This window comes from Gavia stellata, chromosome Z (assembly GCF_030936135.1).
Source record: "Gavia stellata isolate bGavSte3 chromosome Z, bGavSte3.hap2, whole genome shotgun sequence".
NCBI classification, from domain to species: domain Eukaryota; kingdom Metazoa; phylum Chordata; class Aves; order Gaviiformes; family Gaviidae; genus Gavia; species Gavia stellata.
The window spans coordinates 72,541,546-72,555,241 of NC_082637.1; the positions used below are offsets into that span (position 1 = coordinate 72,541,546).

The 13,696-nt window shown below is 45.0% G+C and overlaps 2 protein-coding genes across 2 annotated transcripts in view; one reads left to right on the forward strand and one right to left on the reverse strand.

Annotated features, from left to right (window-relative positions):
* Window positions 1-2,085, reverse strand: part of ACO1 (aconitase 1) — a 40,561-nt gene extending 38,476 nt beyond the window's left edge. Inside the window, exon 1 of the mRNA XM_059833260.1 lies at window positions 2,046-2,085. The gene's annotated coding sequence lies outside the window, so the exon portion shown is untranslated. The remainder of the gene's footprint in view (window positions 1-2,045) is intronic.
* The window catches only part of DGKQ (diacylglycerol kinase theta), a 114,549-nt gene continuing 102,270 nt past the window's right edge, over window positions 1,418-13,696 (forward strand). Inside the window, exon 1 of the mRNA XM_059834040.1 lies at window positions 1,418-2,080. Within this exon, the coding sequence (XP_059690023.1) occupies window positions 1,418-2,080 (663 nt within the window). The remainder of the gene's footprint in view (window positions 2,081-13,696) is intronic.

A 13,696-nucleotide genomic window follows, 5' to 3' on the forward strand; every position in this document is an offset into this window, starting at 1 on the left:
GATTGTTACTCCAGGAAGGGAGAAAATTTCCAGCTTTTATGTGGTGAAATCCTACAGTGAGAGTCTGTTTGAAAACAGTAGCAAAAGAGATTTTTCTGCTATTCTTACTATTTAAATACTATTTCTTCTGTGGTTTTCTGCAATTATTGTTTCAGCTCTTCCATTACTATAAAAACTTCATTTAATAATGTCAAAGTGGGAGTATATTATCCTCTGGCTAAAGGGAACCAGAGATAACAAAAAGTGTCAAATTACAAATGTGATATGACAAAAAAATGCAGTTTGAAAGCCCTACAGTCTTCAGTTCAGCTGTAATCTGCATGATATATTCTGCAAAGCACCGCTAAATGATCAGACTCCTTCATACACCAAAAAACTCTGCAGGAATCTCCTCTATCTTACACAGTCCAGGATGAGTGAAGTATTGACAACTTTCCAAATAACTCCTCACACACACCACAGATCCTGGAGGGCACAAGAGTCAGCTGCACTTCCTACTCTACGCACATTAAATTCCTCCTACTTTCTTTGAAGAAGTTAACAATCCCCAGAAGTTTGTTAGGACATTCTGATAGAGCACAATTGCTTTTAAGCAAAGCAATACTAAATAAACATTCCAGTGTTAATATTTCTCTAGGGTGGTCTTCCTTTACTTCGGTATTGTGGATTGATAATGAGCCAGTCTGAACAATAGCAACAGCACTGAGTGCTCAGAGATATTATTTCAATTCTAAGTGTTTGGAGAGAGAATCCTCTGCTTTAGACCAAGTTTCCTGCTGATACTAAAGAATACTGAAGTCCAGATCTCTCTGTCTCCCCCCCCCCCCCCCCCCATCGCAGCTTTTAGAGGTGAAAACCAAATATCAAAGTACAACCTCCAGTTAAAAAATAAGAGGGAACTGTGGTGGTGTTATGAAACATGGCAACGTGCTTAAAGATACACAGGGACTAATCTGAACATAACAGATACACAGGGACTAATCTGAACACACACCTAATCCAGATTCTGAAACCGGGCACCTCCACAGCCACAATCCTCAGCCAGGTTGGACTACAAGGCAAATGCCTCCATCTGTGCTACAACCTCCATGACTGTTATTGTTATGGAGCACATGCACCTGCCGTCTGTGCCATGAATGCAAAACAGATGATTTTGTCACCCAAAACAAAAACTGAAAACTATTAAAACCCATCACTTTACCTTAATACAGGCTTCACCTTCTAATGCTTTTCTTCCAGCCCTTCTCTCTTACTTACCTATGTGGCTGTTTTATTGGGGTTTTGCAACACAGCAGGGTTGCTGTGTGCTTGATACGTACACTATGCACTGTCCTCTACTATTTAGATACTACTGCAATACCAATAGACAAGGCTGGAGTTGTTCCAGTAAGAAAATCAATGAAAAAGCTTTGCCTAGATGAGGATAGGGCAGCTCAACTTCTCTTGCATTCCTGCTCTTCTTCTCCAGCTAAATCTATTTCCCTTTCTCAGCTCTAGAAAAGCAGACTCCTCTACCAGCTGCGAGCAGGTTCAAAGCCGGGTCTCGGAGAGGCCGAATTTCAGCCGGCCGGGGCCTGGCCAGCCATTCGGCTCCCTGCCCCCTCGCAGCGCGGCGGGGGGGCCGCACAGCTGGCCGCTGCTCGGAGATGGTATCAGGAAGCCGCCCGGAGGGCTGCTTTGCGAGAGCCGCTTTCGCCCCGCAGCATCGAACCGCTCCAACGCCCCCATCCAGCCCCCACCCCGCCAGCCGGGGCCGCCCGGCCCCGCCGCCGCGAAGCGGCAGTGTCCCCCGTCCCGCCACCCGGCCGGCCTGGCCTGGCCTGCCTTGCCGCCGATCCTCGCCCTTCGCCCGGGCCCGCACCCGCCTCAGCGCTCCCCGAGGGACGCCCCTCAACCCCCCGCCTGCCCCCACGGCCGACAGGGCCCAGCGCCGCCGGGGAAAGGGGGCGCCGCGGCGGGGGAGGCGGCTTCAAGACGCCCGAGCCGCCGCCGCCGGGAGCGGGGGGGAAGCAGGGCGGCCGCGCCCCACGGGGGCCCGCACTCACCGCGGAGCGAGGAGAACAGACCGCTGCCGTTGGCCGTCAGGGCCCGCCGGGCGCAGGGAGGGAAGGGGTGGGGGCGGGCTGGCTCCGCCCCGCCGCCCTCAAGGCCGCCCGCGGAGCCACGGCCGTCGGCCGCCCCAGCGGGGAGGCGGGAAGCGAGGGAGGGCAGGCGGCCGCCCGGCCCAGGGCTTCCCCTTCCTGCCGCCAGCCCTGGCCCGGGCTCGCCCCTCACAGGAGCTGCTGCCTTTCTGGCGCGGCGCCGCTCCCGGGGGGGATGAGGCGAGGGAGCTCTGTTCTGTGTGGAGGGGTGGCCCTCGAGGTCAGGGTGGCGGCACCGGGGCCGGGGCCGGGGCCGAGGCCGGGTGAGGTCAGGCCAGGCCTCTACTGCGGGCCAAGCCATCGCCGAGGCGGGCACTGTAAAATAGGCAGCGGCGTGCGGGCCGTGGTGTGCTTTGCACATGCCATGAGTGCTCTGCGCACTCCCTTCCTGCACGTTTGCTCGGGCTTCATAAGGGGTCCAAGAGTGCTGTCACGGAGGCCGGGGCCTGGGAAATGGAAGGGTCTCGCTTGGGATACCTTGCAGGTCTGCCTTCTTCTGGCAGCGCAATAGGAGAGGGACTTCAGGTTGCCTCTTGGGGCCTGGGGGAGAGCTGACTGGCCTGGCTGTTGGCAAAACCAGCCTGTTACTTATAAACTGGTCAAGATCGATATCACGACGCTAATATTGAAGAACAATGTCAGAATACAGAGTGTCCTAGAGGACCTAATTTCATCCCCACAGCTGAGTGCTATGGGGTGTTTTTTAATGTCCAGCATGCCCACAATAGAACTTCGTATGGTTTGGGCCTGAATAAAGTAAATTTAAAAGCATCTAGTTCTAGGAGAAACGTCAGATAAATAGGAAAGGAGGAGTTAAAGATAAGACAGGAGTTGTGCGGAAAGGGTGTAGAGGTGTCTTAGAAGTCTGGAGAAGGTCTTGGAGACCTGAAAAGTGGGTAGGAGACTTGCTAACCACTGAGAGTCTGAGCTGGAGGAAGAGAATGTTTTGTTTTTTCCCTGAAAAAAGCTCAGGCTAAGAGCAAACAGGGCTACTTGCTGGCTTTGCTGCAGAGGAGCAGGTGTCAGATGACCAAGCTGATGCAAAGAGTGAAAATGGAAGTGCTTTGCTCTGCTCGGAAAGAAGGATGAAACATAGAAAATTCCCAAGATGGCTCTCCTGGTTGTTTGTGGGTTGGATTCCTGCACACCGACCTGTGCTGGCACATCCTCCTGCCTACACACTGTCCAGCTGGAACTTGCAGACCAGGGAAATTCAGTGGTAGGATCTCGGGGTCTAGCAAACAAGATACCTTGTGTAGGTTTGTTTTTTTTTTTTCTTTAACTAGATGCTGAAATCCTGGCTTTGGCACACTGGCTACTGATTTTATTGGTACAGTTAAGACTTCCAGGGCCCCTCTGTAGTTCAACCTACTATGCTCTGACTTGATACCTCTAAAAGTTCTGTCATCTACAAAATACAGTACTTGTGAGTTATCATTCAAAATCTTTTCCAGGTGGTGTGGTTTAACCCCAGCTGGCAACTAAGCACCACACAGCCGCGTGCTCACTCCCCCCAGGTGGGATGGGGGAGAGAATTGGAAGAGTAGAAGTGAGAAAACTCGTGGGTTGAGATAAAGATAATTTAATAGGTAAAGCAAAAGCTGTGCACACAAGCAAAGCAAAGCAAGGAATTGATTCACTACTTGCCATCGGCAGGCAGGTGTTCAGCCATCTCCAGGAAAGCAGGGCTCCATCACGTGTAACGGTTACTTGGGAAGACAAACACCATTACTCTGAATGTCCCCCCCTTCCTTCTTCCCCCAGCTTTATATGCTGAGCATGACATCATATGGTATGGAATACCCCTTTGGTCAGTTGGGGTCAGCTGTCCTGGCTGTGTCTCCTCCCAACCTCTTGTGCACCCCCAGCCTACTCTCTGGTGGGGTGCTGTGAGGAGCAGAAAAGGCCTTGACTCTGTGTAAGCCCTGCTCAGCAGTAACTAAAACATCCCTGCTTTATCAACATTGTTTCCAGCAAAATCCAAAACACAGCTCCATACTAGCTGCTATGAAGAAAGTTAACTCTATCCCAGACAAAACCAGCACACCAGGTTGACCTGTTTTCTGTTCAGCATGAGTATCTTGTGGAGTAATTCACATGCACTAAGTTCTCTTTTTAGAATTGAACTGGTTTTTAGAATATACAATTTGCTTTAACAGATGGTTAACTTGGATGTGAAACTGGACATTCATTCATAATATTCTTTTCAAAGCTTTGGCCACAGATGTTCCCAAGACTGAGATTTTCAGAACGAGGTCATATCTGTAGTTTGGCAGTGGAAGGAGAAGGCCCATGTTTTCTTCAGGACACCACAAAATAGTAGATGACTCTCGTGGTATGAGAAGCTGGAGAATTTCTAAAACCTCTTAGTGCTTTCTTTAGATGTTTCATTAACTTACAGAATTTTTTATTTTTGTATATGTTTAGTTAATAGTAAAAAAAGCAGTTCAGTATGTTCCTCTTGGTATGATAAAGTCCTGTAATAACTCTTTGTGTCACTTCCCTTTAAAAAAAAGGATTGTGATTTTTTTCTGGTGGTTGTTTCTAACAGAACAGACTTCCAAGGCCCATGTACGCCGCTGAGTTTTGAATCATGAATAAAATCCGTCACAGCTAGATACCAAAGCAATTGCTGCAAAACCTGATTGACCTAAAATCTCTTGAGCAAGGACTAGTGAAAGAGCAGGTCAGCAACAGAAATGGGAAATCCATTCATGAGCTCTGACTTCTCCCAGTGAGTATCTGCAAGGTTTGTATTTTCTGTTCTGTGTGGAGGGGAGGGCCCTGAGGCTGAGGTGTGGGAGGGAAGATTTCTTACTGCAGAAAGGGAGGCGGCAGTGCTGCAGCATCTGCTGGTTATATGTAAGGACACAGGGGCCGTGATGGGCTTGGAAGATGGGCTGTTCATTCAAGGGTTTATGGTAATGCTGTCTGAAGGTTATCACAGGCTGGCACTTGCAACATGAGTATTTGAGGCTGTGACTCTTCTCAGCAGGGCTGAGTTTACAATAATGTGGCTTATTTAGCAGATGATTAAAAATTTGTGGGTTTGTCTCTCTCCCAAGACTGGTAGCAGGTGAGTACTACGTTAGATCTATTGTTTGTAAGGAAGATGTTTAGTGAAATGGGTTCTTGGTTTTAAGATCAGATTGTAAGGACATCCAACAGTTTTCTTGGGCAATCATGCATTGTGCTGAATCAGGATTAAAGGAAATTACTTTCAGTTCTTGCACCAAAGATGGACACAAATAGGAGTAACAATGCTTTTCGTGTTGCAGTCATGCGCATCCCAGTGCTTGTGACTTCCTATTTTTTAGGGTTTTTCACTAAATCATTTCACAGCAGATGAGGAACTGTGTGTCACTCCTTTGTCCTCTCTGTCTTACTAGGGAAATCAATCTACAAGAGGCTTGGTCTAATCTCAGATTCCTTCTAGAGTGTTCTTCGAGGTTTTTCACCAAGCAGTGTCTTAGAAGTCCAGGGAATGTGTCATGTCTGTTCAATCCTTTGCTGACTTCACTGTTGTGCTTCTAAACGTATTTCACTCATTCTGATCCAATCAAGAAGTTACAATTACTTGGGATTCCCAAGGGGCAGCTTTCAGCTCATTACAGCCAATAAAGAGTTAACGTACAGCAGTTAGTAGACTTCTGTGTTGTAATCCTCTGCGGAGTCTCAGCTGATCACTGAGGTTGCAGCAATCACAGGGTTGCTGCAATTGGTCTCAAACTGGGCTAGGACTGGGATGAGGGGGAGACAATAAACTAGAGCTGTCAGCCTAGAGGACCCAGAGCTGTTTGCCCTTTGAAGTAGTTATCCCAAACAACTGTCCCTCAGTAGCACAATCTGCATGTGTCCTCCTGCTTTTCCTGGCTATCTGCAGTATAATGAAATTGCCTCATGAGATTTGTTCTGGAGTGCTGTGTCCCCACAATCAGCATCTGAGTGTACATCATATAACATTATGTTCTGCAGAGCATGATATGAATTAATACTTTCAAATGAATTTGGCACTCAGTAAAAATGTTTCACTCCAGGAAGCCATCTGCAAATGAATTCGGGAACTGGTAAGGTGGTAGCTTGCTTGCCGGTTGTGGCCTACAGCTTGTCCTGAGTATGGGAAGATAAATTTGTTTGGCAGCTCACAAAGGAGTTCATGCTTAGATTTCATCATCAGTCATATACACTCAACTGTTTTAAGTTGTTAGAATTGTCACTGTGCAACAGTAGTACAAGTCTGAAAAGAGAGAACTTAGTGTCTCTCAGAAGACCGCTTAGAAATACCAAAGTGGGTTCTGGTTATTTAAATAAGTGAGGGCCTGCTGCTTCTCTATCTTTAATGAGATAATTGTGCATCCTCTAAAGGAAATTCTGTGGTCAGCATATTTTGATAAATATATTACAGTTTGCTTCTGGTCTTAGCACTGATTTACTTAAATGCCTTTCTTTAAATGAGTCTTCAATTCATCTAATTGCAGTAATGCATATTGAACTTCATAGTTTAGCTTCAGTATCAAAAGAAAGATTTAATTTCTGCCATCTACTGGTTAGATGGGGTTTAGCAGAGGCTTGGTGTCATTCACTGCCAATAGAGGGCATGGGAGTTCAGATCCTGATTTTGCTCCCGAGTCGAAATTCACACAAGTGTACTGTCCAGGAACTATACAGTTCTCTTGCAGAATAAAAGCACTCGTTCGACTCTGCCCCATGAACTGAAGAAAAGGGAGTTGAGGACAGGATTACGTACCCAAAATCAAAGCATAAATTGAGACTGAGACAAGTAAAGTTCCTGTCACTTGGCTGTCAGCAGTGTGCCTTCAACACCAGGCTACATAACGCTTCTGCAGAATTTCTTCAGAAGTGGGTAATTTCTGATCAGCTTATAATCGCTGTACTGAGCATCAGATGGAAAAAATGTGTGCACCATAGAATTGGGGAGTTCCTGTCCCTATTGAGAGTAATTAGGTAACTTGCAGTAAATGCAGAAGTCTTTTCCTGGTCACCAGTGTATTTCCCTGCATAGCTGCAATGGTGTAGAGGACTTTAACCTGGACTAGATTCATGGGCATGCGCACCCTAAACCAACCCATATTCAAAATATTCTTTAAACTGTTGGTGTATACGCGATGTACAATACCCTTGCACACAGTTAGGATGGATCTGTGGTGTTCATAGTTTGTATAGCAGTTGCACTAACACTCCCTTCCGAGCTCAGGACTCTGACAGAAAATGTTATACATCTGATACAGCTGAAAGGCGATGAAGAGGGGAGTAAACTAATGCAGAAAGTTGGTAGAAGAAACAAAGTCCGGAGCCCAGGCTCCTATACTATATATCATGTGGCCAGTCTAAGCTACCTGTTTTCACTTTGCAGCTGTACCAGCCTAAAGAACTTGCACGCAGTCACTAATCCCTACCTGAAAGGTATCTGTTTCCTACTACATGCTCGTTGTCACGCATTTGGTCACTGGTAGACATACTGCCTTGAGCGTTCACTACAACACTATCCTTCCACTCCCTTTACTGACTAGTAATTATTTGTAGTTGCCCTGACATCCAGAACTTGGTTTACCCACTTCCCATGGGACCTATTCCAGTGAGTTCTCTCACTTCTAAGAAAAAAGTTGATGATGAATTTATTTTCTGTAGCTCACAATTCAAGAGTTACTTCACTTAAATAGCGGGAAGATTTCTTACAAGAATAGGAAGGAGAAACAGAAACACTGTCTTTGCTTTAATTTACATTCTTGTTGCAATGTGGAAACAACCTCATGTTCAAAATTTTGGACTTGATAATGTTGTGTACATACAAGCAAATTCTGGGTTAGCACTAACTGATATTTAAGAACAGCTGACAAGAGCTGCATAATTGTGCTGATCTAGCCGAAGTGTTGTGCTGTTTTCACAAGTGAATAAAAGCATACAAACTTCAAAAATCCTGTGCCTTTCCCTCTTAAGAAACAGTGATTTTCAAGCATCAGTTACTCCCAAAGTCAGGGAGAAGAGGGAACGTTTGTGACCCACCTTTAGCAATGCAGATGAAATCAGCGTCGTGTCCAGTCTTAAAATGCTGTATTAACTCAGGTTGGTGGAGGCCTAGATGTTTCATTAAATGTGTCTTTCTGCAGCTCCAGATAGAGGAAAACAATTGCTGATTCTGCCATTCTGAGTTCCATGAAGCATTTTGTGAGTTAAGATGTGGAGCAAACCATCATTGTTATGCTGACTTGAGTATAACTGAGATAATTTTTAGAAACAGAGGTGGTGGCCACACCTCAAATTTCAGAATAATTTCTGCTTTGCAGAGAAGTGTTAATATAAAATGTAAATTTGTTGAATGCAGTAAATATCACTGCTGAAGTGTTCTGAATCAGCCGGGATGGCAGTTTTAAAGCTGTGACTGGTAGAAATTATGTAAAAGCAGTTTCACATAAAGTATGAAGGTATTACATAGAACATAAGGGTGATTTCAGAACAGTTGTGGTCACTTGCAGTCAAATTAAGGCAATTTTGAAGTCAATTGCAATAAGAGCGTTTAGAAAAATAAATATCATGTAATGATCCTCCAAATCAAAGAGTATGAGAAGAAGTCACAACAAATACTTTGAGAATAAAAGCAGGTTAGAAAAAGAGGAAACTGGGCCAAAAAGAAAAATGTGTTGAAATTCAAGACAGGCACTGTTAGTAAAATGAGTCGGAAACAATTCATAAGTAAATAATACTATTATCATAAAAATATGGGTTAACTTCTTGATAGATTCTGCAAGGGTTAATATACTAGTCATAAATGATGGAAAAGGCTCCAAGTAATTAATTCAGCAAATATCGAGCTATTTTTGCACTGGCTAAAAACTCAGAAGTTTGAAGTTCTACTTGATCAGATCCACACTGCTGTAGCTGCTCCGCTTTTGGTGGAGCTGTTCTGACTTACACCAGCCAAGGCATACTGTCACTTTTCACTTTTATAGACGGCTCAAACAGCACTTTAGCCCTGCACTGAGGGACTTAATGTGTGCAAAATAATGTGCAAAACTTACTGTAAGCCTCTGGGAGGAGTACAACGCCTGGGCTCTAAATCAGGAGGCAAAGAGCGGTCTTTCCCACTGCCTCCGCACACTAGCAGTGGTCAAATGGCACAAGACTTCACTACGTAGAAAGGACAGTGTTCTTCTTCCTGTATCTCTGGTTGCTAATTTCTGAGGGGAAAAAACATCTGGATGTGTCTTACTACCTTAGCGAAGGCTCTGCATTAAGGTATGTCCTTTAGAGTCCCTGTGGTTAATAACTGTACTTAAACGGAGCAGTTAAAAGTCTTGCTCTAATAACAAATAAAAGCTACTACATTACTAATGAAAGATACAAGAACAGCAGCAGGGAATATTTCACTTGCTTTAGGTGTCATTCATCTATGTGCATATTTAATCTACCTGCTGACATTAATTTCAGTGCTTATTTAGGTCTTACCTGCTAAATACCATTTTTACCCTTGGACAACTCATTCAGTCATAGCAGAAGGTTGTGCCAAACTTTTTCTTCCAGAACTGAGAGGAAAGCAGAGCCAGGTTCAGTGCAAAAGCTAAGAGCTGAGGCTTGCTGTTCTTTTCTGCTTCCTATTTATATGGAGCTGGAGGAGGAGGATGATAAGGAAGCATCTGGAAATAAATCTTACTAATCTCTCTAAAGTGTAGGGGTTGACAGAAAATACTTGTTTTCAACCTGAAATTCATCATTTTCCAGCTGTCTGTCTTTCTCTCCTGTTATTATCCATTTCCATATTCATGTCAGAAGAACTTCTGATATAGGTTCTAACAATTTCTCCGACGTGTGAAAATGGGAACATTCTTCTGTTACTTTGAAATTAACTATTTGACGCCTGTATCAAAAGCAAACACTTAATCATAGCTGTAAAGAACAGCTGGCACATTATAGAAGGCAACAGAAAATGTGCTTCTTGAAAAGAGGTCTACATTTTGTACTGTCTATACATGTTTGTTTTGCTCAAAGAGCATTAAAGATGCAGAGAAAAGCAGCAGAAATTCCTTTGCTGCACCCTAATGGTAGGCTGTGTTTGTCCATAACATTTCACTTATCATCGTGCCTGAACGTGACTGCTTACTTACTGTTTTTAACTACTTTTCAATGAAAAGTTGGATATTGCCTATTTTTTCCCCAAATGTTTATATTAGTACTTTGCTTTTTGATTTCTCAATTTTCCTGCAGGAAGTTAACATCCTGAATAAAAACAGGAGTCATAATTCAAGAATCTTCCACTTAGTTTCTTCCAAGGCTTCCTGACCAGACCAGATCACTTATGATATCACACAGTCAGGATGGATGTTTTTCTGACGTGTTTTCCTGCCTCTGAGGGCAGAGAATAATGCATCATGAAGGGTATAGCCTGACCCCTAGCGAGAGTGAGAGCACAGAGCTAAATTACCTCTCACACCGGGCACTGCAATACTATTCCTGTTTAAAAAGCTGCATTTTTTGCCCCTTTGCAAGTAGTCCAAATCTTCCCATACAACTGAGCCTTCATTAAGATCTACTTCAGTGGTTGCACTAACCAACAGGGCATCCACTGAACGTAGCAGCTGAAGATAATGTAGTGAAGAATACAGAGATTGGCTTTTCTTTTTATCCTGTTTCTTAGCGCATTCAGATGCCACGAGAGTGGGTAATCCTCTACTACTGCTGTGTGCAAATAGTACCTCCATTGTTGATTTCTCAGTGAACAGACTGCCTCATTCATCACAGACCTTAATCAAAAACTGTGTTTGTGCCAAGAGCAACCTACCCAATGGGACTTACTTTGAAATGTTAATTTGCATGCTACTGGGCTCTCAATGCTTCATTTCCATCAGTGAAATCCCATTCACCTTGTTTTTTTAATGCAGTATCTTAACTGGCCACAACAACTGAAAATCTGGTCATTAAACATCGATGAAGTATTTCAGTCATGTTCGCTATGCAAGCAGCTCCTGAACAGCCAGGTTTAATTCTGTGGTGCTTTCAGTATACACCAAGGCTAAGCCTCTTTCTGAATGTCCACCTCCTGAAGGCATTTAGTATTGGCCTGATGCAGCTCTTGTTATAATTTTGCCTTTTAGGAGATTTTGTAAATGTGTTATTTGGAGGGTAACAACTCAAAGGGACGATTCCACACTAGAGTCCCATCTGGATGATCTTGTTCCACACTAAAAATTACACTGGCAATACTTAGTTGAGTCCATCTGCAAAGAAAACTTACCTAGGCTACAGAATCCTAGTTCTGGACTAAGCATTCACATGAAAGTTAATGGAGGAGTATCTGCTGTGCTTTAACATTACACTCTTATTTCACATTTTCTTTCCTCGGGCTACTCCCCAGGCAAATGGCAAGCTGTCCTAAAATCCCACCCTGAAGTCTGCCTTCTCAACCTGAACATAAGGCTAACACACCACAAGGAAATGTTGAAGGCTCTTTTTTTCCATATCAAACTAATTTAGGATTAAGTTGCCAAACCTCAGCAACTATTTGATATGTCTTTGATCTTTGAAACTCTTGTTAATGAGTAACTGTGAAGATGCATTCAAGTATTTGTTGGTAAATTGAACCTCTTAAGCTTTCAGAAGCAAGTATAAATGACTTCATAGTCCAGTGTTCTGAGTGGGCATCTAGGAGTAGGGGAGCCTTCCAGGAAGATGTAATATGTTGCTTTATTTAAAAAAAAAAAAAAAAAGAAGAAAAAGAGAAGACAGATATTGTACTCGTTTAGTGAAGTGTAGCATGAGTGCTTTGGAATGTGATCATTAAAAAAAGACTAGAAAAAAACAAGAGGACTTAATTTTAAAGAAAAACATTTTACTCTTGTGTGTGGGTTGAACCTCTCTGAAGGTACCCTTTATTTAGATTAAAGTAACTAAGCATACAGAGCCACCTAACAGTTACTGATGTTAGTAGGGCCTGACTCCCAACAAATCCCAAGTGCCTGCAATGGCACTGCCTGGGGATTGAAGTATTTTTGAGGTTGAGTTCAACTTACAGAAATACTCAAGCTGAACTGATTCTCTTGTCAGCTGAGCAGTGCTTACAGAAGGGGAAGAGGCTGACATGAAGCCCGGGAGTCCACCACACCAGAGGTCTTGCCAGGAACAGCATCTTGGGCCAATGCAGTGGTTTGTAAGGAAATTCCTGGGCTGAAAGGCAACGGCTCTGTTTTGGTGGTCTCTGAGGGAAAGCCAGGCTGGACTCCAGCGCTTAGACTTTCATGATGCCAGTGGTCTGTGGTCGGAAACGGCGGGGTTCATGGCTTCTCTGTCCCATAACTAGCCTTGCGCCAAATGGCACCTGTGGGTGGGTCCCTGGGTTGGGGCTGGGCAGAAGAGCTCTCGGCTTCTCTCCCAGGGGTTGATTCCAGGCCCATTGCAGCTTTGATGCTGGAGGTGCTGGTGCCTGTCCCCATGATGCAATGCACAGGTGAAGGATCCCTGTTAACTTAGCTGTGGACCACGTTTTGGTGTTGGGTTCTCTTTTCCTCTGGCCCTTGGGGAATTTAAGGACATCAGCCTCTGCAGGAGTAAGTGCCACTGCCACATTGCCTTCCCTGCCTGAGCCTCCGGGATATCACGCTGTTGCCCAAGCCATCGGCTGCCCTGCACACCTTGAAAGGTTCTATTTTACAGCCATGACTGCCTGCTGGTCCTGTCCAGTTATGTCACAGAGCACATAAACAGGTTTTTAATTGTTTTACTTGCAGCATGGATTGGAAAATGCACACTCTTCCCAAAATCTTGAACTGAGTTACACATTGCAGTTTTGTCTACATAACAAGGTGATACAGCAGGTCAGCAGCCCTGCTGGGAGAACACAGGGAACTGCTTTAACACCGAAGTTGGATCTAACTTTGAGGTTGCCCCTGCTCTGAGCTCCAGAGAAGCCTCCTACCCTGCATTATTCAATGAAATAAACACCTACAAAACCAGTTCTTGCACCATTCACAGTATGCATCTTTCTATGAATCAACCCTGGACTGCACTGAGCAGAGCCTATTCTAGTTACTTTGTTACAAAGCAGAAGAAGGAAACGTACTGGTAACCAGGGGGAACAAACAGGGACTTTGCACTTAACAGACCAGTTTTTTGTTTTTCACAGAGAGAGGCTTCTGCTCCAGCTTGTGTTTTCCTCATTACAGAGCACAACAGCTCCAAGTCAGTGGTTTTTTGGTCAGCGTGTGTTTGCTCCTGTTCAGCTGGACCAGAGGAGAGCCGTGATCAGGCTGGTGAGGGGGTGCTGGCCTTTAGCATAGCAGTAGCATAGCAGGGGACACCAAGGGGACACAGAAACACTGCTAGAGACTGTGCGGGACAGCCGGAACCAGCATGGTAGCATGCCCCTTAGCACCAGCCCAAATGCTGCTCCAGAAGGAGGGCAGGGTGGCCCTCCAGGTGTGGGGTTATAGGGAATGCCTCGTGCCTCTCCCCAGGGCTGGGGCTGGGGGTGACACTGGCCTCGCCCATGGGAGGTTGAGGTCTGGCTGAGATGCACGGCTGCCTGGTGCAGAAGGTATGGGAGAAGG